The following is a 26,271-nucleotide window of genomic DNA, read 5'->3' as shown; positions in this document are numbered from 1 at the left end:
CACGGTTAATCGGGAAATTTCAGGATAGCAGCAAACTTCAATGTGGCAAAAATTAGTGGTACGCCAGAGGACTCGGAAAATTTTAAAAACCGACAAAAGATGACCAATAAAATAGTAAAGGGAGGAAGATAAAGTCTAAGGATTGAAAAGGTAAAATTGCCACAGTCTTCCCAGACCATAGGGCTGCTTCCTCATTAGAGAGAGACAACTGATAGTAGTTTAACCTGAGTGTCAACAAGTCTCTGGTGAAAGAAAAGGTTGAGAAGGAGTGTTCTTCATTGTAACCTTAGCCAGTGCAGAAATTGAACCCACTCCACTGGCATCACTCTGCATTACAAACCAGTCACTGTCTATTACATCAAGATGAACAGCAAGAGTTTCTCAGAATAGATAAGGATGAAGAGAAGGGTTAACGTGAGCATAGTCCTCTCAGAGAACAAAGCTGGGGAAATGAAAATGGGTAACCAGGAATAGCAGAACAGTTGAGTAAATTCTTTTCATTAGTCTTCACAGCAGAAGGCACTAACAGCATTCCCAAACTACTAAATAATTAAGGGACAAAAGAAAAGAGACAATAGCCAGTCAGCTTAATGTCTGTTTTTGGGAGAATGTTGACATATATCAGTCATAGTGGATATAATAACATAATATTTAGAAATACATAACATGATCAAGCAGAGTCATCATGGCTCTACAAAGGGGAAATCAGCCTGATAGATTTATAAGAATTCTTTGAGGCAGGGTAGATAAAGGGGAACCTGTGGCTGTGACATATTTGAATTTTCAGAAGGCATTTGATAAGGTATCACACATTAAATTACCTAATAATTATGGGCCCATGGTGTTCGACATATTGTATCAGCATGGATAAAGGATTGGCTAAATAATAGAATATAGAATTGATATAAGGATGGCACTTCAGTCTTGTGACCTGTCGCTAGTGGAATACCACAGGAATCAGTGCTATGGCCATAATTATTTGCAATGTATATTAATTATTTGATGACAGAAGTGAATGTACTATTATTAAGTTTACAGTTGATCCCAAAAGGTGGGAAGGCAACTGGTGAGGATGATACAAAGAGACAATGTCAGGTTAAGTGAGTGGGCAAAAATTGTGCAAATGTAATGTAATGTGGGACAATGTAAGGTTATGCACTTTGACAGGAAGAGGAGAGGACTTGAACAATATTTAAATGGTAAGATACTACAGAATGAAAGGATTAAGGAGTCCCCATACATGCATTAAAAAATGTTAGCATCTTAAATTCAGCAGGTAACAGGGAAGGCAGATAGAATTTGGCTTTATTTCAACAGAAATGGAGTTTAAAGTAGGGAGCTTTTACTAAAACTATATAAGGCACTAGTCAGACCATAGATGGAACACTGAACAATTCTGGACTCCTTAACTAAGGAAAGATGTACTGGCATTGGAACAGCTAAGTTATATTGGAACTGTATAAAATGTTGGTTAGATCACAGCCAGAGCATTGCATGCAAATCTGGAATCCATATTATAGAAGGGATGAGACTGCACGGGAGAGGATGCAGAGAAAATTACAGCATGTTGCCTGGGCTGGAGAGTTTAAGTTATGAAGAGAGATTGAGTAGGCTGGGGTTATTTTCCTTGAAGCAGAGGAAACTGAGGGAGGTCATGATCGAGTTGTATAAAATTATGAGAAACATAGATAGGACACAGAAATAAACCTTTCTCCTTGGTGGAGGTAAGGATCAATGACCGAGGGCACGGATTTAAGGTGACAGGCGTGAGCTTTAGACGGGATGTGAGGAAGGGAGTAGGATAAGTGGTGGAAAATGCAGTTAGAATAGTTAGGTAATTGTTTTTGATCAGCACAGATTCGATGGCCGAACGACCTTCTTCTGTGCTGTAGATCTTTATGACTCTCCAACAGCATTGACAAAATGCCATTTGAGGAACCTTTTCTCAGCTCTATGCAGGTGGAAACTATCTGATTTGTACAGGTGCTATCTCCCCCAAAGGCAGTCCCAGTGTCCCAAGTGTCAAAAGCTCTCCTTCCTTCATAATCTGTCCAGACACCTATTCATCAGTCTTATCCTCTTAATTTTGTACTCACTTAAGTGTGGCACTGGAAGCAATCTTGAGATCATTACTTTTGAGGTTGTGGTTTCTAATTTTTTTACCTCGTTCCCTAAATTCTGACTGCAGGACCACATACTATTTCCTTTCTATATCATTGACACCAATGTGGATCATTACCTTTGCTGATTACCTTCCCTCCAGAAGAATGTCCTGCAGCTGCTAGAGATGGTGTTTCAAGGGACATAATCCATTCCCATAAAATACAACAATACTTAACAACAGTCGTAATAAAACCCCTAACTCAGTAACTTTGTTAGCACATTAAGTAGCAATTATTTCCAAGTTTTTCTCTTCACCATATATGTGGCATTAGAGGGGCAGCAATGGCTAGAGTCCAAGACTCAATTATGAAAATATAACCCAAGGACACCCTATTCAAATGGTCAATTTGCTGAAAAAGAAACCCAAACTTAAATGTGTGTTTTTAATTTAGATTATGCTTTGTAGCATTCCCTTTCAAAGGTAAGGTAAGCTGTTCCTAGTCTTTCACAAAGGCATTCTTAATAGTTAAAAGCCAAGGAATAAACACAAGCTATTAGAGATTAATCCTTAGGATTCAGTTACTTCCTTTGGGGGAAACATCTGGCTGTGTTCCTTCCTAGACAGCTCATCTGCCTTAGAGTTCGTTGTCTAAGAAACTGCAAAGGAAAATTTACATCCAATTATTCAATTTCAGTGCATTGTGTTGCACTAGAGAAAAATGTAGACCAGTAGCTCTTAAACAGAGTCTGTAAAGTAATGTGTATTGGGCAAGTCTAACCCAATGGCAGAACAATGTGGGTATTGGGAGTACAGTGGATGCCTTGCCTGGGAAGGAAACATGCATCGTAAAACAGAGCAGCACAAAGATTACTATACATTTCAGTAATATCAGAGAATTTTTACATCACAGAAGGAGCCCAGGCATGTGCCAGAGATATCCAAGTAAATATTACAGTGTTTACTTACCCATTTCTTTAAAAGTATTATTAAAATAGTCTTCACCATACTACTATTTTGTAATATGAGTATAATTATTTAGACTGAACAGCGGTTCATGATTAATTAACTCATTTGAAAAAGGGTCCTTCAAAGAAAATCTAAGATTCATTGATCTAGAGTAGACTATTAAACACAAATTTCAGAAAGCTACGATCAAGCACAATGTGGCAGATTATCTATTCTAGATGTAGTATTTACTTGTTCTTCAATGTCAATACACAGTAAATACTAATTGGTTGTTTGCTATGCGAAAATCTTAACATAGTTATTGAGAAAGAAATGCTCTTTGCTAAAATAATAGACAGACTCAAATTGTTCTGAAAATGTTTTGCTGAAGACAAAACCAAGTTACCAGTCAAGGCCCATTGTAGAAAAGGAGGGAAAAACATTTTTAAGTCCCTGTAACTTGAGCCTTGTCCTGACACCACAGAAATGGACACATTGAGATTGCCAATACCCTATTAGTCATCTATGAAATGTGCTAATTTCTCACTATAGTAGTGTAGGTGAAAGTTTTTGATATCTTAACAATATTGTTATAGCTAATACAAGCCTAACTTCTCTAAACTGAACATTATATAGACCATTTTGTCAGTTGTAAGTTTTGGGAGTTGCTGTGCCTCCTTTGAAAATACTGAATTAGCAAGTTATCTAGTGAGAATTACACTGAGTCAATATGCACTACCATGACTGAGTGTGGTGTCACGAAGATGGTCATTTTATTCCAAACTGTATGACACATTCATGGCAACAGAGTGGAATAGTGAATATGAAATCTCTTTCTTTAAAGAAAACATCTCAGTTATTGTTATATATGCTGAAATCCTGGGAGAAAATTGACCATCTGCTTTTAAAAGATGGACATTAATTTTTTTATTATAAAGGAAGTATCTCACCCAAGTAGGCTGTGACAAGATTTTAATACTGATGACACTGGCAATCAGAAAAGATCATGTTTAAGCAGCAAAACGAAAAAAGATTATGAAAGGAAAAACAAACAGAACTACTTAAACCTTGGCATCAAAGACTCCACCCCATGTTCCGAAAATACCCAATTATAAATGTGAAAGAAATGCTGAATGTATTCAAATACTAAAAAGATAATTACAAAGCAGTGAAGTTATACTTGTTTTGGGGGGAATGGATTTTTCCTTAAAGAACAGTAGATACTGCTGGCAATGGAGTGAAAATTGCTTCAGTTTAAAACTGCCCTGTTTTAGAAGAGAAACATTAACAAACCTTTGAAGGCAGGAAATTAAGGATAATCATCATAAAGAGAGCAATCCAAGATGATTTTACATCGAAACTCACAAGCAAGATCCTAACATAGATCAAGGGCAAGCAAGATGAAATAATACATTTAATGGCAAATTAATTCATTATAATTAACAGGGGAACTCGCAAGTTGATTGGTAGATCTTTAGATTTCCTGCCCTACTGCTTACTCAATATCTCCTAATTAAAGAGTTTTTAAATTTGAAATTGCATTTTACTGTTGGACAAGTGCATTGTAGAAAGAAAATGCTGAAATTATAAAAAATTTACAACAGGAAAATTGATTATATGAAAATAATATTCAAATAGGAGGTCAATTTGAGCCAAACTTCATATTGATATGACAACCATCCCTCAATTTTGACAACACAATTCTGTTGTGGTTCTGTTCGCCGAGCTGGAAGTTTTTGCTGCAAACGTTTCGTTCCCTGGCTAGGGAACATCATCAGTGCTATTGGAGCCTCCTGTGAAGCGCTGCTTTGATGTTTCTTCCGGTATTTATAGTGGTTTGTTCTTGCCGCTTCCGGGTGTCAGTTTCAGCTGTAGTAGTTTGTATGTGGGGTCCAGGTCGATGTGTCTGTTGATGGATGTTCTTGCCGCTTCCGGGTGTCAGTTTCAGCTGTAGTGGTTTGTATATGGGGTCCAGGTCCATGTGTCTGTTAATGGAGTTTGTGGATGAATGCCATGCCTCTAGGAATTCCCTGGCTGTTCTCTGTCTGGCTTGTCCTATGATGGTAGTGTTTTCCCAGTCAAATTCATGTTCCTGGTTGTCTGAGTGTATGGAACGAAACGTTTGCAGCAAAAACTTCCAGCTCGGCGAACAGAACCACAACAACGGACACCCGAGCTACAAATCTTCAACCAGACTTTAAACACTTACGGGCGAGAAACGCTGAGACAAGCCAGGAGATGGGAATCCTGCGCTAACCGCCTAAGCGCAACACATGAACAACTCCGGTTCCTCCACGAATGCAGAAAAAATCAAATCCTGCCACAATGTGTCAAGTACAGACCTCCAGTAAATAATCCACAAGCCAGGGAAACAGCCAAGAAGAACGGATTCAGGATGGTCCAGGTAATGATCACAGACGCTCACAACCGACTGCACAAATACAAGCAAGAAATTGCGCGCCAAAAGTCATTAATTTTAAAAACCACTAATCAGGAATGGACCCGGACCATAGAACAGGCTATCACTATAGGACAGAACAGGACAACGCTTCACAAAAAAACAGCACTAAAAGAAAAAATGGACAAACTAACCCACAAACAGGAGGACACTACAACACACACCTGGGTTAAAAACCTCTCCCACAGACAGCTCACAGACATGGAAAGAACTATACTGACCAAGGGACTCAAATACAACTACAGGGATGCCAACACAGCAGACTTCCTAGCAGCACTAGAATGCACACTCAGGAACAATGGACTGACAGAAGAGACACAACAAACAGTGAGACAAACGGTCGTACCTATGATGATAAGAGTACGACATACACATAACCTCAACACCAAGGAGAGGGAAGCACTGAAAGCACTGAAAAATGACAAGAACATAATCATACTACCAGCAGATAAAGGCAGAATGACGGTCATCTTAGATTAGACTTTTTTAGATTAGATTAGACTTACAGTGTGGAAACAGGCCCTTCGGCCCAACAAGTCCACACCGACCCGCCGAAGCGCAACCCACCCATACCCCTAACACTACGGGCAATTTTAGCTTGGCCAATTCACCTGACCCGCACATCTTTGGACTGTGGGAGGAAACCGGAGCACCCGGAGGAAACCCACGCAGACACGGGGAGAACGTGCAAACTCCACACAGTCAGTAGCCTGAGTCGGGAATTGAACCCGGGTCTACAGGCGCTGTGAGGCAGCAATGCTAACCACTGTGCCACTGTGCCGCCCTAATAAATCAGATAAATTAGATAAATCAGACTACATCAATAAAGCACAACAACTACTCGCAGACACCAACACCTACCAAATGAAGGATTCCGACCCCACACCACAACTCACCAATAGAATAATCAACACACTAAGGAATCTACAAAAATACGGACAGATAACCAAAGCGGACCAGCAAAGAATGAAACCTGAAAGCAACAACACCCCCAGATTCTACGGTCTACCCAAAGTACACAAACCAGACATCCTACTCAGACCCATTGTATCACTACCAGGGACACCAGCATACAAACTGGCCAAAGAACTACAACAAAAACTGAAACACCAAGTCAGCGGATCCAAACACTCCATACAATCAACACAGGAATTCTTGGACATCATCAGGAATACACACATAGACAAAGAAGAAACCATGGTATCATTCGACGTGACGGCACTGTTCACATCAATTGACAAAACCCTAGCCAGAGAAACAATAGCCAACCTACTGGACATACATAACAGAACACAGGAGGCCGAACCTATCAACAAGGACGGCATACTTAAACTACTAGACCTGTGCCTCACCACACACTTTACATTCAACAATCAGATATACGAACAAATCAACGGAACACCCATGGGATCACCAATCTCGGGACTCATAGCAGAGGCAGTCATGCAAAGGTTAGAACATACAGCCTTACCACAAATCCAACCCAAACTCTGGATCAGATACGTCGATGACACCTTTGTAATTATCAAAAACACAGAAATAGAAAAAACACACCGAATCATCAACGCCACACTCACAGGAATACGATTCACAAGAGAAGAGGAAAAGGATAGCCAACTCCCATTCCTAGACGTGTTAGTAGAGAGAACACCCAACGGAGAATTCACCACAAGGGTACACAGGAAACCAACACACACAGACCAAGTCCTTAACTATGAAAGTAACCACCCCAACACACACAAACGAAGCTGCATCAGGACACTATTCAAAAGAGCCACAACACACTGCAGTACACCAGAACTGCGAAAAGAGGAAGAGGAACACCTATACAAGGTATTCGCCAAAAACGGATACCCACGCAACTTTATCACCAGATGCCTAAGAGATAGACCACGGAACGAGGACATGCCACAACCAAAAGGACTAGCCACACTACCATATGTCAGGAGCGTCTCAGAACTGACAGCCAGACTACTGCGACCCTTAGGAATCATAACAGCACATAAGCCAACTTCCACGCTCAGACAACAACTCACTAGAACAAAGGACCCAATAGCCAGCACGAGCCAAACTAACGTAGTTTACAAAATACCATGCAAGGACTGCACAAAACACTATATAGGACAAACAGGAAGACAGCTAACAATCCACATCCATGAACATCAGCTAGCCACAAAACGACACGACCAGCTATCCCTAGTAGCCATACACTCAGACAACCAGGAACATGAATTTGACTGGGAAAACACTACCATCATAGGACAAGCCAGACAGAGAACAGCCAGGGAATTCCTAGAGGCATGGCATTCATCCACAAACTCCATTAACAGACACATGGACCTGGACCCCATATACAAACCACTACAGCTGAAACTGACACCCGGAAGCGGCAAGAACATCCATCAACAGACACATCGACCTGGACCCCACATACAAACTACTACAGCTGAAACTGACACCCGGAAGCGGCAAGAACAAACCACTATAAATACCGGAAGAAACATCAAAGCAGCGCTTCACAGGAGGCTCCAATAGCACTGATGATGTTCCCTAGCCAGGGAACGAAACGTTTGCAGCAAAAACTTCCAGCTCGGCGAACAGAACCACAACAACGGACACCCGAGCTACAAATCTTCAACCAGACTTTACAACACAATTCGCTGCTACTGATTGCTAAAAGGTTTGTTTCAAAAAATGCTATGGAATAAACTAATATCATTCATTATTAAAGCAAATTACTTGAATATAGGGTAACAGAGAAGTGAGAAAAGAATTAACTAATTTTTAAAAAATTTTCTTGTTAAAAAATTTTAAAAATACTTGCATGAGCATCATGTTTCCAAGTGACTCTCAAAGAGATGAGCAAAAACCTACTAACTGCTGAAAATAGCAATCTGCAAATCAATAGTATAACCAGTGTTGAACAAAGGAAACTGACCTTGATGCTCTTCCAAATCCATGTCAAGATGTCGAATCTCTTCTGTTACCTGGTTAATTTTCTCTTTCATCTCAGTAAGTCTACAAACAAATATTTGGTGTCATTTTTAGATAAAAGGGATTCCATTACATATCAATGACAACTTATTACTGAAGGTAAAGTGTTGGATGCCTGAAAAACTACATAAAATGAAATAAAATGTGATAATTGATTAACCACCATCAATTTCCTCTTCCCCTTTAAGTTTTCCACATATGATTTAATACTTTTTTTCTAAAAAGCAGGATACTTTCAGAAAACTGTCAAGACATTTCTGTGGGAATAAGTGAATACAAATTAAGTACAAAAACTCATCATTTATTATTTCAAAAAAGTTTTTTGTAAAGATGATTTCTTACTGTCTTTCAATGCTTGCTATTTCTTGGTTATCTTCTTTAACCTGTTAAAAGAAGCATGGTTTCATTAATGTAGGAACCTCCTAATTGAAACAGCTTCATAACAAGACATTTTGATTTGTTCTTATTTAAAACACACAATTAAAAGCATGGTTACAGAACTTTAACCATATAATTGAAGTATTACAATACACAAAGATGGTGTTGCTAGATATTACAATAAGAATAATTGAGAAGAGCACATGAAGAGTCAAAGTCAAGGTATGTTCTTGCAAGGGATCGTTACCTCTGTAATAAAAATGTCCACATACGTGTGAATTTACGCCTACAACTTACTAGTCCAAAACATCTGATTTTGAAAAATAAGCAGATGCAATCCTTGTTAGTATTTACAACTGGGGTCTTATTATAAAGTGGTAGGGTCCCTATCTCTGGGCTAGAATTTCCATGTTCAGGGTCCTATTTGTCATGTTACAACAAGTGTGTTGTAACATGTCTGAACAGCTTGCTTATAAAATACTTTAGCAGGGAAGTTACAGATGGAAAATTATGCCTTAGGAAGAGAAAAGGTGATGAATATTTGACACAGCATTTGACAAGCTGAAAATGTGTTGCTGGAAAAGCGCAGCAGGTCAGGCAGCATCCAAGGAACAGGAAATTCAACGTTTCGGGCATAAGCCCTTCATTAGGAATGACGAAAGTGTGTCCAGCAGGCTAAGATAAAAGGTAGGGAGGAGGGACTTGGGGGAGGGGAGATGGAGATGTGATAGATGGAAGGAGGTCAAGGTGAGGGTGATAGGCTGGAGTCGGGTGGGGGCGGAGAGGTCAGGAAAAAGATTGCAGGTTAGGAAGGCGGAGCTGAGTTCGAGGGATTTGACTGAGACAAGGTGGGGGGAGGGGAAATGAGGAAACTGGAGAAATCTGAATTCATCCGTTGTGGTTGGAGGGTTCCCAGGTGGAAGATGAGGCGCTCTTCCTCCAACCATCATGTTGTTATGGTCTGGCGATGGAGGAGTCCAAGGACTTGCATGTCCTTGGTGGAGTGGGAGGGGGAGTTAAAGTGTTGAGCCACGGGGTGGTTGGGTTGGTTGGTCCGGGTGTCCCAGAGGTGTTCTCTGAAACATTCTGCAAGTAGGCGGCCTGTCTCCCCAATATAGAGGAGGCCACATCGGGTGCAGCGGATGCAATAGATGATGTGTGTGGAGGTGCAGGTGAATTTGTGGCGGATATGGAAGGATCCCTTAGGGCCTTGGAGAGAAGTAAGGGAGGAGGTGTGGGCGCAAGTTTTGCATTTCTTGCGGTTGCAGGGGAAGGTGCCGGGAGTGGAGGTTGGGTTGGTGGGGGGTGTGGACCTAACGAGGGAGTCACGGAGGGAGTGTTCTTTTCGGAACGCTGATAGGGGAGGGGAGGGAAATATATCCCTGGTGGTGGGGTCCGTTTGGAGGTAGCGGAAATGACGGTGGATGATACGCTGTATATGGAGGTTGGTGGGGTGGTAGGTGAGAACCAGTGGGGTTCTGTCCTGATGGCAGTTGGAGGGGCGGAGCTCAAGGGCGGAGGAGCGGGAAGTGGAGGAGATGTGGTGGAGGGCATCGACAATCACGTCTGGGGGGAATCTGCGGTCCTTGAAGAAGGAGGCCATCTGGGCTGTACAGTATTGGAACTGGTCCTCCTGGGAGTAGATGCGGCGGAGACGAAGGAATTGGGAATATGGGATGGCGTTTTTACAGGAGGCAGGGTGGGAGGAGGTGTAGTCTAGGTAGCTGTGGGAGTCAGTCGGTTTATAGTAGATGTCTGTGTTGATTCGGTCGCCCGAGATAGAAATGGAAAAGTCTAGGAAGGGGAGGGAGGAGTCTGAGACGGTCCAGGTGAATTTGAGGTCGGGGTGGAAGGTGTTGGTAAAGTGGATGAACTGTTCAACCTCCTCGTGGGAGCACGAGGCAGCGCCGATACAGTCATCGATGTAGCGGAGGAAAAGGTGGGGGGTGGTGCCAGTGTAGTTGCGGAAGATGGACTGTTCCACATATCCTACGAAGAGACAGGCATAGCTGGGGCCCATGCGGGTGCCCATGGCAACTCCTTTAGTTTGGAGGAAGTGAGAAGATTGGAAAGAGAAGTTGTTCAGGATGAGGACCAGTTCAGTCAGTCGAAGGAAGGTGTCAGTGGAAAGGTACTGGTTGGCACGGCGGGAAAGGAAGAAGTGGAGGGCTTTGAGTCCTTCGTGATGGGGGATGGAGGTGTACAGGGACTGGATGTCCATTGTGAAGATAAGGCGTTGGGGACTGGGGAAGCGAAAATCATGGAGGAGGTGGAGGGCGTGGGTGGTGTCCCGAACGTAGGTGGGGAGTTCTTGGACTAAGGGGGACAGGACCGTGTCGAGGTATGCGGAGATGAGTTCGGTGGGGCAGGAGCAGGCTGAGACAATGGGTTGGCCGGGGCAGTCAGGTTTGTGGATTTTGGGCAGGAGGTAGAAACGGGCGTTGTGGGGTTGTGAGACTAGGAGGTTGGAGGCGGTGGATGGGAGATCCCCTGAGGTGATGAGGTTATGGATGGTCTGGGAGATGATGGTTTGGTGGTGGGAGGTGGGGTCATGGTCAAGGGGGCAGTAGGAGGAGGTGTCCGCGAGCTGGCATTTGGCCTCAGCGGTATAAAGGTCGGTGCGCCAAACTACTACCGCGCCTCCCTTGTCTGCTGGTTTGATGGTGAGGTTGGGGTTGGAGCGGAGGGAGTGGAGGGCTGCACGTTCCGAGGGTGAGAGGTTGGAGTGGGTAAGAGGGGTGGACAGGTTGAGTTGGTTAATGTCGCGGCGGCAGTTGGCTATAAAGAAATCATTCAAAGAATGTTGAAGTGCAACAGCTGGCACTCTTGAAGGACTGGTGTTTCCTTAATTTTCTTAGTCATAACTATATGGTCTTAATGTGGTTTAGATTGTATTCTCTGAGCACATATCAGTTACTCAATCTTCCAAAAGCCCGTACAATGGATATGTGAAAGGAGCACAAATGGAATTTTTCTGATAAGCATATATAGTGAACTTAGCTTTAAGATCTCTAAAATACAGCAGTTTTATATTCAGAAATGCTGGTATCAATCAATACCCTAAACACACGCACTCAATAACAAGGGAATCCCTGAATTGTATATTGTCAGACAAATGTTTATATATTTGATGCTTATTTTTTATCCCAGTTTTCCTTTATTCCACTTGGTGTCCTGGTCAACATTATTACATGTTATTATCACAGATTATTTAATTATTATCCCACTGCTATTTGTGGGACTTCACTGTATGTAATTGGCAGCAATTCCTACATTATGATTATCATACATTTTAAAATAACTTAATTGGCTGTAAAGCACATCGACACATTCAACAGCTGTGGAAAGAGCCACTTAAATTCGACTCCTTCCATTCGATATTTACCACTGTGAACAATATAATGTTTCTTCTTTCAGCTCAATGGTTTAGACAGTTTGAACTATCATTGACCAAAAGGAAATGTGCTTTAACAGGGTGTGACGGACTTGGATATTTCCTACCCACCCTTAAAAGATGCAATGTTGTGGGATTGCAAGGTGTTTTGCTTACTAGCAAAGCCAAAAAAAATTAATGAGCACAATAGGGTTCAAATGACAGTCAAGGCTAAGACTCAAATTCAGTTCCTTTCACGACATGCTCTAAAATCTTCGGCTGCTGTACCAGTAAGGAAATTAATAGGCATCCTGTCCACTAAAGTCATTTTTCCAATGCAGTCTTCCACTCTTTATCTCATTAAATTTGTAAGGTGGCAGTGAGTGGGTCATTTCAGGTGGAGCTCATCTACTTCATCCATTTCCTTTTCTGTTTTCCTTTCTTCTCTTTGCTTTCTTTTCCTCGTCCTCCTCCTCTCTTCTTTCTTCTTCTGCCACAGACTCCCAGCCTCAGGCTCAGTACAGATCCAATGAAGTGGGCTCCTGGCATTGTGGCCTCCTGGTCTGGCAAGAAGGTCTTTCAGGAGTATATATGGTCTTTAGGCCTGGCATGGTGTCAGCATGGACTTCCGAACTCTAGGTGATTCCTCTATGTGTGGGCCCCACCGTGGTTCAGCACTTAAAAACTGTAATGTTTGAACCTTCATCTTTAATTCTTTTTTGTATTTAAACTAAGAAAGTCTGCAACGTATAACTTTTAACCTTATTTCCTATGTTTTACCCTATACCATACTTACTGCAATTTTTAACTTTGTTCTTTCATTCTACCTTGTTCGTAAGATTCGGTACCTAGGTTCCTGTACCTAAGATGGCACATTGTGTGGTGAAATTATATACTTTTCACTGTACTCTTGTACTTTTGTACTTGAGTACACTAACAATAAGAATCAAAAATCAAATTTATGGGTAAGCCGAAGGATTTTGTATGGATTTAAATAAACACTTCAATTTACATAAGTAGCCTCTTTAGTGTCCATCTTATGGAATCATGCAGCTAGACAGGTGATATTACTTGCTGCTGCTAGGGCTTTGTGATGTTAATATCTTGGCCCCATACTAAAACACCAGTTGTACACCATTTTAAACATTGCAAGTCAGAAATTGCCCTTCGTACAGTGGTTCAGCACCACTAGCTCAAAGTAAAGGGCCCATAAAGACAATTTGGCATTTCAGGTCACTAACAGTGACCTAGAGATGCTGGTGAATGTGATGATGGAAGGGCAGGCAATGCTGTATCCTGCAGACCAACAATGGAGACCATGACACAAGACTCAGCCACCCTGGATTGAAGTAATGGGCTAGGTCAGTGTAGGGTTCTGAGTGAAATGCAACACAGAACAGTGCAGAAAGAAAGTTATTTATCTGCTGCATTTTACAAGGTTAGGTGCCACCATGCTTTCTCTGAAACCCCATTCACAGGATCACCACTCACTCTGACCCTGCCACTGCACACACCTCTCTAAAAGAAGGCTCACAAACTGCAACCCTCACACTGCAAGTATCATGGTAATTTAACAGCTCTCACTAACTTCATCTCACTCACTCACAAACTTCCAAATTGAATGCAATCAGCATTTTTGGTTCAATGCAGTTTAAAAGCATTTTCTAATAGTTTTATTTTCATTCATGAATGCCTGTGGCAAGACTGCCCATCGCAAGGTGCCCTGAGAAGATGTTAGCGGACCATCTATTCGATTCATGGCTTTCCTTTGTAGCAGTCTAATAGAATTACAATTAGCTTGCTCACTGAGGAGGCAGTTCAAAGTCAGATTTCCTCACCTGCTTCAGTAGTCGCTCTCTCTCCTCCTGTGGTGATCCCATACTCTTATCCTCTGCAATCATTTGACTTTGATGAGATTCAAGCTCATGGAGTTTCTCATACAATACCACGGCTTCTTGCTTCACCTGGGAGTGAGCTATCTCCTGTGAAATGCAACATGATTTGAATCTTATACAATATCTTACATGACTCATTCTTTCTATTATACCTCCTAACCACTAATTCTAATGATAGCAATACATGTGGTATTAGAATTAAAGTCATGTTCGGTCACCATGATATTTGAGACCTGGATCATTTCTTGATAACAATAAAGTTGATTTGTTAAAAATTGAACTTACAGTGCCACAAACACTTACAATGTGATATATCATCTTTGCAGATTAAACATGGCAATTTCCTTCTAAATAATGGTGTTAATTCACCTTTACTGTATATTGCATGGCAAAAATATTTTATGATGCTTAAATTTCGAATGCTGTCGTAAGCATTCAGTGGATCTGAATGACAGCCTTTAATCTAGGCTCTGCTAATATTCATAAGCTGTTTAAATTTGTCTCTGTTGATTGATAAGGCAGTTAAAGTTGCCAGATTGAATTTGAAGTGATGGATCACTTGAAACATTTTCACTTTATGGTGAAAACTGCATCCCAGTAAAAATAGAGTGGGTTGAATGGCCTCCTTCAGTACTATAAAATTCTATGACTCGATCAATATTACACAGGGGATAGGATAATCTTTCTGATCATTCTACTCTGTTATACTTGTTTGGTTTTAAAACTGACCATCTATATGCGTGAGGAACTTTTAAAATCACAAAACTCCAACATAATGAATGAAGTACATTAAATTTAATATCAATGCATTACAATGGGGATAGGATATTCTTTCTGATCATTTTACTCTGTTACTGAGTCAATGCTACACACTATCTTGCAAGTGAACAGGTACTGTCTGAGCTAAGCTTTACTAATTCAAACCACTAGAAAGTGTGCAAATGCTCTGAACTAATACTAACTACAGACTACCTTTATATTACACTTTCAGGACAGGATAGTTGGCATCAAGAGTTGGACATATAAGGGAAGTATAGCCACAAAGCTACATCACTATAGGATATATAAATGAAATAGATAACAATAAATCTAAAAAAGAATTCAGGAAAGGCTTCTTTATGCGATGAGTTTAGAATGTAAAACTACTACCACAGGTGATAGCATAAATGCATTTCAGGGGAAACTAGATTAACATGAGGGGGAAATAAAGAGAAGGATATGTTAGTAGAGATGAGGTGAATAAGAAGCATAAACACCAGGATAGGCCTTTAGGTTGAATTTACAGTTTCTGCACTGTAAATATATTGTAATTTTGCAGTTTAAAAGATGCTGTACCATATCATTTACAAGTTTAAAATTACCCTTTTCTTCTCAGGCCCATTTGACTTGATGAATTCTACATTTTATCTTTACATTTAAACTTGCTGAATGATCATGTCTCAGAGTTACTTTTTCTATATCAGGTAATGGGATTTTTGATTCATGGAAATGGGAAATAAAATAAAGTGCTCTTAAACATCAATGATAAAATTATTGCAATTGTACATTGTTTATTCATTGCTATGTAACTGAAATACCTAAAGGACAAATAAAATAGATACATTTCGGTCGTGTGCTATAATTATATTTGTTTTAAAACTGACCATCTGTATGTATCAGAAACTTTAAAAATCACAAAACTCCAACATAATGATTGAAGTACATTAAATTTAACAGCAAAACATATTTAGTAACAAAGATTTAAACCTGAACTATGACTTGTTATGCTGCAGCTGATACTTTAAAACGTCAAACACATTTGACTCAGCTCTGAAATTTACCATCTATTTGAGGCCATAATAGTCAGATAAGTCTAGGCAGATCTACCCTAACAGGTATTTGCTTTATATTTGATCAGTTCATCAAACTCTTCGCAACAGATCAGATCAGGGTGGAAGCAGTGAAGAGCAAATAATCAAACTTAAGAGTCATAGTGATGTATAGCGCGGAAACAGACCCTTCGGTCCAACTTGTCCATACCAACCAAATATCCCAACCTAATCTATTCCCATCTGCCAGCACCCAGCTCATATCCCTCCAAACTCTTCCTAATCATATACCCACCTAGGTGCAATTGTACGAGCCTCCACCACTTCCAATGACAGCTCATTCCATACACAAACCACCTGCTGTGTGAAAAAGTTGCCCCTTAGGTCCCTTTTAAATTTTTTCCCTCTCACCCTAAACCTATGCCCTCTAGTTCTGGACTCCCCCATCCCAAAGAAGAGACTTTGTATCCATGCTCCTCATGATTTAATAAACCTCTATAAGGTCACCCCTTAGCCTCTGACGCTCCAGGGAAAACAGCCTCAGCTTGTTCAGTCTCTTCCTATAGTTCAAATCTTCCAACTCTGGAAACATCCTTGCAATATCTTTCTGAGAGGAATGAGACCAGAATTGCATGTTGATGAATTAAATTTTAAAATTGCCACAAAAGATTACATTTGGCATTAGTTTTCTTTTCACTGAGGTCATTCAAACTCTGACGCTCATGTTTGTGCACTAAATTCACTCATCACCCTTGTCTATGTTTATCTGCCTCCTGGTTAAGCAACAGCATAACTTCAAAACTGTTATTCTTGTTTTTAAATGTTTCCACGGCCTCATTCTTCTCTATCATCCTTCCTCATCTCTAATCTGTTCTAGCCTCCAAGATACCTTGCCTCTTGAGCATTCAAAATTTTAGCACACCAACATTGGTAGTTGCACGTTCAATTGCTGAGGCCACAAGCTCAGGAGATCTCTCTTCTGACACTTCTCTCTCTCCAGCTTGGTTTCCAACTTTATGCTGTTTCCTAAAAATTAACACCTGGATGAATCTTTTGACTAAGTGTCTTTCATATCTTGCTTGGCTTGGATTCAAATCCTGCTTTATAATATTCCTGTGAAATGCACTGGGTCATTACATTACTGGGATGGTTCAGTATATTGAAGGCACTAAATAAATTAGTTGTTGTGGTTATTGTAATTCCCAGATTCTGAAATGATTGCAACTTCGTCTAACCTTTAGCAAGGAGCTATTCAGCAGATGTTACAGGCAATTGGCATTCCTGGAAGCTGGTCAGAAGGAAATGATGACATAGTACAGTATGACCAGGCTATTGACAATCACTTGATTGGCACTGAATTTTGAAGAAGTAAATGTCATATACCTTGGTCCCGAATATAATCATTAATATATCTGATGGCAATGACAAATGATCAAATCTGAAGCAAAGCTAAGGAGAACAATTAAAATACCGTTTTCCTTCTAAATCGAGGGCCGAAGGGCCTGTACTGTGCTGTAATGTTCTATGTTCTATAAAACTATTATGAAGAAAATGAAATTGACTATACTGATATTAATTTATTTTGGCTCAGTGGTTAGGACTGTTGCCTCACAGCACCAGGGTCCCAGGTTCGATTCTTGCCTCGGACAACTGTTTGTGTGGAGTTTGCACATTCTCCCCATGTCTGCGTGGGTTTCCTCTGGGTGTTCTGGTTTCCTTCCACAGTCCAAAGATGTACACGTCAGGTGGATTGGCCATGCTAAATTGCCCATAGTGTTAGGTGCATTAGTCAAAGGGAAATGGGTCAGGGTGAGTTACTTTTCAGAGGGTCGGTGTGGACTGGTTGGGCCAAAGGGCCTGTTTCCACACTGTAGGGAATCTAATCTAATCTAATCACCACAAGTTGTGACTAATGGTGTGATAGTATTTTGCCTTTAAGAGTGATTTGTTCTATGCCGTTTCTCTTGCAGAGAGGTGTTGCTATCGTGGTACTGGAATGTTCTGCTTCAGAAGCAACTTTGAGCTCCTGAATTTTTTTTAAAGTTAGACAAAAGAAGCATGGTGGGTGGAGTCAGGCTCGAAAGGACTCGGGTTTTAGTTTTGCTTTCAATTGTGGTTTGAAATTGACTGTAGAAGCTGCTAGATACAATTCTATCTGTTGCAGCAAAAAGCTCGAGTTCAACCTCTGCTGCAAGATTGTTTCTTTCGGTGTTCCTTTTTCTTGTACTGGAAATGAGATAGCAGGTGAGGAAAATGTGTTTTGCCAAATTTGTCTTTGCCAAGGGTGTGTCTGTGGCTTGCTACTAGATTGGAGCAATTGGTGTTTAGTAGGTAAGTAATATATTATTTTATTACATATTACAATTGTTAAAGTTATGCCAATTTTCTTCTTTTGTTTGTATTTTAACAGTGTGTAGAATAGCATTTTGATTAAAGCCAATCAAATCTAATGTAGAACACAGTGGCCTTTAAATACTGTCCAGGCTATTTCCTTGACACATTTTGAGGGTGTTTGGTCAGGTCCATAACAGTGGTGAACAGTTAATCAACTAACTGAAAGGGTATACTTCACAAATATATCAATCCTCAATGGTGGGGGAGGCCAGCAGATCACTGGAAAAGATAAGACTGAAGCATGTGCAATAACTCTTAGCATTATGTGCCACTTGGATGATTCATTTCAGTCTCCTACTCTGGTGATTCACAACATCTCAAATTGTCTTTAACCGATTTTGTTCACTTCTCATGATATCAATCAATAGTTGAATGCATTGGATACTGCAAATATTATAGGCTTTGATAACATTCTGGCAAAGGTACTGAAGACTTGTATTCCAGAACTTGACATGCTTCTAGCCAATGCTGTAGCATTGGCATCTACCCAATGTGGAAAATTACCCAGGTACGTCTTATTCACGGATATGAGAACAAATTCCACGCAGCCAATTAATCTCAAGTTTAAAATTAAATATTCAAACCAACAATGCAAATTGTTTTTTTTCAGGAGTTTAGTTATTGAATTGTCAAATAAAGTACAAATGGAAATGAAAATACTCAAAACTCTTACAGCCACCAGTGTTTCCTTTTTTGTGTTCAATATGTCTAGCTCTTGCTGCCGAGCATCCAACTCCTGGAAGATGAAAGGAAGATTTTAAGTGAGCAGCTTAAATAGTAATTTCATCATCAAACATTAAGCAAAACACTAGGCAGACATTTAAAAGCTTTTGTACAACATTGAGGAACACAATAACATTTGTGTCAGAATAAAATTATCCTGTAATGTGATTTGTGGTCCTTTTCCACGTATTGAAATTGTAGGACACTTGCATGAAACTAACAGCATCTACAAAAAGATTTCCAAACACTTTTTATTTTAAATGCACATACTACAAAGCCAGTGCGCAAAATACTTCACTCAGTTTTCTCATTTCCAGTGTCTTTCCAACCATCTACCTCTGAACTTCCGTTCTATGTTCATCTGTTTTCCATTCACCTTTGTTGTTTCTAGAAAAGGGTGAGAAGCCTCCACATATCTCACAATATGCAATATCCAATTCAGGTATTCTTTGCTGGAATCCCCAACTGCCTTTAGGGTTACATTGGCTTCAGCAGTGTATTGCTACATGGTTCCACTCAATTTCAATAAAAACAGTACTTTTTTTTGTTTATCTCCCAGTTTGCAGATATGTGGGCCACATCCATCTCTTCAGCTCTGTTCACACTTCCTAAATCCACTAGTTCTATCAGCAATCATTCAGGATTTGTCGAATAGTCTGAAGGAAGCTATGGATCTTCGGCTGAGAGTTGTCCTTTCAGGAGCATAAACAACTCTGACGGATTGACTGGGTCACTGCAGCTTTGCCCCTTCATGATCTGAGATGGAAGGACTATAGATTACAGCCCATTATCAACAACCCTACGAGCTGGCTGGAGTATGACCATATGGTTATATTAGACCAAACATTTGAGAGTGAGGTGCTTTGCCTCCCAGTCAGTTCAGACTCTGGAATACTCACTGTTAAGGTGATCTGGCAAGGATCTCTGCTTTCAACTATAGATGGTCTGCTCTGCTCCAGGACGTAATAGAAATTCTGAGCACTGTCCACAAAGAAAGGCAGTACAATGCCAGCCTATAAGTCATATGCCCTCTCTCTGGCTCAATGTATCTGTGTGCTGTCCAGTGGAATCATTTTCTACAACACCAGATCGGCTTGGAAAGGATGGAAAGGGCATTCTGGACCTTTTATTTAGTCTTGCTATTATCTCAATTCAGGCAATCTCTACCTAAATTTAGGTGATCTGGCTCATAGTTGTAAAATCTCCAGCTGGGTCTGTGATCCAGCCTTGCACTATCCTGTGGGTCTTTTTCAGACTTTACATGATCTGCGCCAGTTCTCTAAGATTGACTCCAACAGCATAGATCTCTTCCTTTCTCTCTTACACATGAAGATACTGTTTCAGATGCCATATGTAACAAGGCCCTACTACTGTTTTACAGCTTCTACTCCATTAATCTTCCATATCAAATTCAAGTTCATCTCTAATTTTATTAAATGCGCATGCGGAAAATCCACACCGCACCATATAACTCTTTCATTTCTCTAAATGCATTCATTCGTACTTCTCTTGACACTTTCCTTTTATGCTCATTGGGTTGAGGAAAGATACCCCAATTCAGGTATAATCATCTTTAAAAGGGTCGTAACTTAACCAAAAGCTCAAATCCCTTAACAGTCTGGAGTCAACATAATTCTTAACAATAAAGCGTTCACAGTGAGTGAATGGAGCTGTGAAGATGTGTAGAATTCTATCTTCATGAAAATACAACAGTAAGTAAAACAATAAGAATAAGGAAAGGCAAAGAAGGTTCAAAGAGGTTATCATCTTAAAATGGTCCTACAATACGAATGCATGTTTAAACTGTGTGCATGTTCAAAGGCCTAAGATATAATGTGTACTTCTGGACACGCAAAATAGGTATTTACTTAAAGCTTATTGTATTATTGCAATTTTGTCTTTAACTTCAGAGTATAATACAGTATTCTTTATTCTGGTTGAAACTTTAATTTACAGATGCTGAATTCTATGTTACATATTAAAGCTCCAAAATTTGGAACACTTTCATAACCTAGCTAAACAGGAAAGGTTTATTACAAACGAAACAGGAAAACATTACTGAAACTCCATCCTGTAAAAGCTGTCCAGATATCCCTTTGGAGTGCACTAATCAGAAGCTAAGAAACAGTTTTACGATTGTCTGACCAACAAAAACTAATGTTACCAGCAGGATTCAAGTGAATGTACATAATGAAGCCTTTCAGTTAGTTTTATACACTGTATTCTTTAACTATGAACGGACATTTGAGAAAATAGTGTAGTCAACAAAATTTGACATGAAGTAAACTGACAAACAATACTAAATAAAGTCTGCCTGGAAAAGCTCTCATGAAAATAGTTAAAATAATTTGTTGATAGTGATTTCCATTCATACTTTTCTTTTGAGTTTCACTGCACAGATTTTACAGGTTTCCAGAAGTCTTGTACTTGTTGTAGCTGAATTAAATGCATAACAGAGTTCTCTGGTGAAGGAACAAAAGGCACTTCAAAAATAAAACAAGGAAGTGACTGCTGTTCTGTGACATAGCAAAATGGGACTTCAGGATCCAGAACATTTAGAAACCCATTAGCAATTAAGTTTGAGGAAACAGGAGATGGTAGAATAACGTTTCACAAAGTAGCCCAAAAATAATAATACAATTCAAAAAGTGGAGTTTCTGGGGTCATCATGCTAGTACATATTATGTTGCAATTGTCACTGCGCTTCAAAGGAAAAATTTTTAAAAATTGTTAGAAGCAGTAGGTCAGAAAGGATCTGCATTAAGTTATGAAAGAAACAGCAGTTCAACAGCATCAAAGGGAAGTATGTACAGAACTTGCTGAAATGCAAGGGCTGCTATGTTTCCATTTAAGTAAAGTATCAGAATTATCTTCACATTTTATTCAGAAAGAGAACAATTATTTTGTCAGAAACAAAAGTCAACAATTGAGCCGATGTGCGTTTGGACATTCACCGAATTTGTATCCGAGTGTGTACAGTTAGATTTCCTTTAAGAATGCAATAAATGAAAGCCTAACTAATGCTGTATTTTACTGCAAAAGTCTCACTTCCTTCTCATTTTCTTTGTTGGTACAAAATGGCTGTACAATTACAATGTGAATATAGTGCAGGAAGCTCAATGACATTTGCATCAAATTCACAATCATGTAAGGCAGTTCTCTCTCACTGGTGAGATGTGATCTCCATGCATCTTGCTCAAAAGTTTCAAATTTTCTCAGATTCTCACATTTTGTATTCAAAGTCATCACTTGCTTCAGAAATAGTACCAACCTGTAATAAATGCTCATTAATTGATTTCATTTTCATATATTTGGCTTGCTTGTCTTCAGTCATGTTTTTGATGATGGTATCTGCAGCTTGTTTTTCTCTTTCAATTTCTTCATCGATGACACGAATGAGGTCTTCTTTCCTGCAAGCAAGAGTTCAACATTCCATTGTGGCTTAAATCATAAAATGGAATCCTGACTTGCAAAAGAAAATCAAACCCTAAACTGATAACAGATAACGCACTCTTTTGTAGATTGTGTGAATGTTTAAAATATATTTCTAGTTGCTTCACATTGTGGAAGAAAGATAGTGTGGCTTTGACAGGGAAAAAATAATGTTCCTCCCCCCACTGTGTACCCAGTAACCCCCATCCCAAAGACTTTTCTTGAGGGCTACTTATTGATTTCTGGGGATGACCTTTTTAAATTCTTACTAACTCACTTATTAGATGTAGTCATGCAATTATGATACCTTCATCATTCGTGTTGACATTCAGGATTTTTGAACTCTGACACAAGCAAAAATATTCCCAATGCAGATTGTTCCTATATGACATATGAACATACCAACAAGTCGTTCATTCAACCCTTCGAGCCTGCTCTGACATTCAGTAAGATCATGGCTGATTCAAGTGTAACCGCAAATCACATTCCTGTCTATCAAATAATCTTTTATCTCTTGCTTAACAACAATCTATCTACCTCTGCCTTAAAAATATTCAAGGACTCTACTTCCATCACCTATTCAACAGGTAGCTTAAAGATAGAAAATGTCACTTCATCTCTGTTGTAAATGGCCAACCCATGCTTTGCAAAAAGAGGGACATAGGTCTAGATTTGTCCATAAAAAAATCCTCTCCACATTTACTTTGCTGTATAAGTAATTTTGTGCATTTGAGTTTGAAGAAAAGTTGATATTTGGATTTTTAAAAAGATTTGACTGAAAGAATAGTGGAAATTCTTTTCAACTGCATTTATTTAAAGAAACCATGTGGTTCAGGATAATTCTTGGTCCTGATTGCTTGAAAATATTTCTGAAAATATCTGACTGTTTCAATGATTAGGTTTTATGATTTTACTGTGTGATGTGTTTTGCAAGTTTGGAAATAGTTTGGGATTTTCAGATGATAAGCTTGTTCAAAGAAAGGAGTTGCTCAGCTTGTGTCTCTTGTTTCTGAAGCATCTTTGCAGTGAATTCAGTGTGAAATCTGATTGTCTACTTAAGAGATAGCATTGCCTACTATTTTTCTGAGCTAACAGTATTTGTAAAGACCACAGAGGCACGTGCCTATGTTGGCAATACAAGTACATGCATGTTAGAATCCCAGCCATCTGAACTTTCTACAACATACTCTTTGTAGTGATTGGAACCAGATTGACCTTGTTGACCACGAGATCCTTGATTGGGGTTGGTAATCTGGGCCGGTAATCTGGGCCAATCAGGAAAGCCCTAGCTGACAAATATAACCAGGAGATTGCCCTTTGATAAGAAGGGCATTGCTTGTCTCTGGCCACCTGGATGTTTCCATTCTTCCTGGTGGTGGAAAATGAATAAAGGTTTGTACACCTGTTGTTCTTCACTGTGTCCTACACCCGCACACACATGACATGGGTGCTGGGGAAAATATAAGCACTACTGCAGTTAGGCGGTGGTATGGGGTAAAGAAAAAGTGAAAAAAAAGAAACAAAAGAAAAGATAAAAAGAATAACCAGGAGATAATCTCAATTCAGGGACTGACTCTGAGCTGGCTGGCCACAGCCACTGTATTATGCACAAGCAAATAAAGGGTGATTTGGTGATGGCATACTGCCGTCTGTGCAGTTATTTCACTTGTATTTTTGCTTTCAACAACTAAGAGCTAATGGACATAAGCGTTTCTTTCTCAAAGTGAATCTCTGCAGAGAGAAAGCTTTTTTAAAAATCCTTTTCCATGGTGTGAACAGGTGTAATCTTTTGTGTATATGTTTGGGGTTATTTTGAGAGGTAAACACTTGCATTTTCATATTGCAATATTGCATCATTGTGGTATAATTTGTGGTTTATAAAGCATCACTAAATTTAGTATTTATGAGATTTTAAAAGAATTCTAAGTCTAACAAAGAAGCAGATGATTGGGAAAACAGTCTTAACAATTGGTAGAATTCATCAACATTTTCAATAATTATCAAATCTCCATTAAACCTAAAGGTATCATGCATAGGGAAAGCATTAATTTTTTAGTATTAATTTAAGTAACAGTACTTAAATTGACAGAAAACAACAGACTCACACATCTATGCATAAAAAACATCTTCCACAGGCTTGTAAAGTCAAAGCTTATGTGCTTCCATCATTTATGCACAATGCTAGAAAATTTTAACCAGTTATAGCATATTTCCTGCATTTCAGATTTAAACATAACAATTGGGAGTGCTTATGACAACAGCATCCACTAAACTATTTGCACATAGAAGGAACACATGAATATATACAGCCTTTAGCTAGAGGTTCCACATTCATTTGCAAGGAATTCATTATTTCAATGATTTCAAGTTTAAAAGTGGTATCTCCCCTTGCAGCCTCCCCCTTACCACTCTCACAGCTCTTGCTTCTCTGCCTCAGCCACTCAGACTGATGAAGCCTCAAACATAGCACTGCAGTTCAGAATTGAGACCAAAGTTTCTCCTTACCCAGCCCCAGTTCCTCACAGCCATTTGGCTATTTATTGGCTCTCACTATTGAGATAGTGAGAACTGCAGATGCTGGAAAGTCGGAGTCAATAAAATGTGGAGCTGGAAAAAGCACAGTCCTGCACGAAACTTTGACTTTCCTGCTCTTCTGATGCTGCCTGACCTGCTCTGCTTGTACCATCTCCTCATTATTGAGGAACTGCAGGCTGTTCCTTTCCTATGTTTGCTGGTAGGTCCACTAATAAGACTCATCAGCAATTACAATATAGAAACAAGTAATTGGGAGGAAAGTTCCTCAGATTCAATTATTTCACAAATTGGGGTGCTTTTTCTCTAATTTGTCACTCTTAGAATTTAATTTTGTTAGGCTTTTGGAGACTTTCAGGAGAAAATTTGGCCAGTATCTGCATTTATTGTGTGTGCTCATTTGTGGCTATCTACAAATATGCAATGAATGCTATTTTTAGTTGACCCAAAACCATATGACAATCTAAGAGAAATCTGTAGTCCTTCTATCCTTTTATTAAATGATCCACTTGAGACCCACAAATACCTGACAGATTCTGAGCAATCAACTTAAGATCCTGGTTCTCAAATGATCTTTTACTAAGTCAGTCAAAAGTGGTGGCAGTGTTGAACTGGGGTGGACAAAGTCAGAAATCACATGACACCAGGTTATGCTTCAACTTGATGAAGGAGTAGTGCTCCCAAAGCTTGACAGTTCAAATAAAGCTGTTGGACTATAACCTGGTGTCATGTGACTTCTGACTCAATCAAAGGCTGAGCTGGCACAGTGGGGGCAACAATAAATTTTGTTGACTACATACCTTGTTTGAGAAATGGCTCTGGATTTTCCAGAATCTAACTATTGACCTTAATCAATAGAAGCTGTTGGAGTTGTTTGGAAAAGAACCCTCATTTTCCAGGTGTTTATGTGAAAGGCTCACTTTCTAAAGTTGTGGAGAAGGAGTCAACAAGGCCTTCATCTAAAAAAGGCTGCATAGATTTAGATTGAAAGTCATTCAGTTTATCAATTTTCCATCTGCTCTGTCGAAGTCTATGCCCATGGGTAATTTCCTAAAGGTAAGGTGCAATACTGCAGAGAGGAAAATGGAGAAGCGGATTGGTGCGATGGCACAATCTTGTTGAATCTTAGGGGCAACGACGGTGCAGTCATGCCACTTGACTAGCAACACACAAAGCACAGGTTAATCATCTATAGATAGGAGTAGAAATCCCATGAAGGCAACTGGCAGAATTTC

The 26,271-nt window shown here is 39.7% G+C and overlaps 1 protein-coding gene across 1 annotated transcript in view; it reads right to left on the bottom strand.

Moving 5' to 3' along the window:
• The window catches only part of ift74 (intraflagellar transport 74), a 116,518-nt gene that overhangs the window by 51,253 nt on the left and 38,994 nt on the right, over positions 1-26,271 (bottom strand). The window contains exons 8-12 of the mRNA XM_060846200.1: positions 22,344-22,482; positions 19,023-19,085; positions 14,091-14,234; positions 8,844-8,884; positions 8,446-8,525 (exon numbers count right to left, since the gene is read on the bottom strand). Of these exons, the coding sequence (XP_060702183.1) occupies positions 8,446-8,525; positions 8,844-8,884; positions 14,091-14,234; positions 19,023-19,085; positions 22,344-22,482 (467 nt within the window). The remainder of the gene's footprint in view (positions 1-8,445; positions 8,526-8,843; positions 8,885-14,090; positions 14,235-19,022; positions 19,086-22,343; positions 22,483-26,271) is intronic.

Source organism: Hemiscyllium ocellatum, chromosome 2 (assembly GCF_020745735.1).
Source record: "Hemiscyllium ocellatum isolate sHemOce1 chromosome 2, sHemOce1.pat.X.cur, whole genome shotgun sequence".
In the NCBI taxonomy this organism is placed as follows: domain Eukaryota; kingdom Metazoa; phylum Chordata; class Chondrichthyes; order Orectolobiformes; family Hemiscylliidae; genus Hemiscyllium; species Hemiscyllium ocellatum.
Note: the sequence above shows the minus strand (reverse complement) of the source record. Positions and strands in the feature narration are given on the sequence as shown.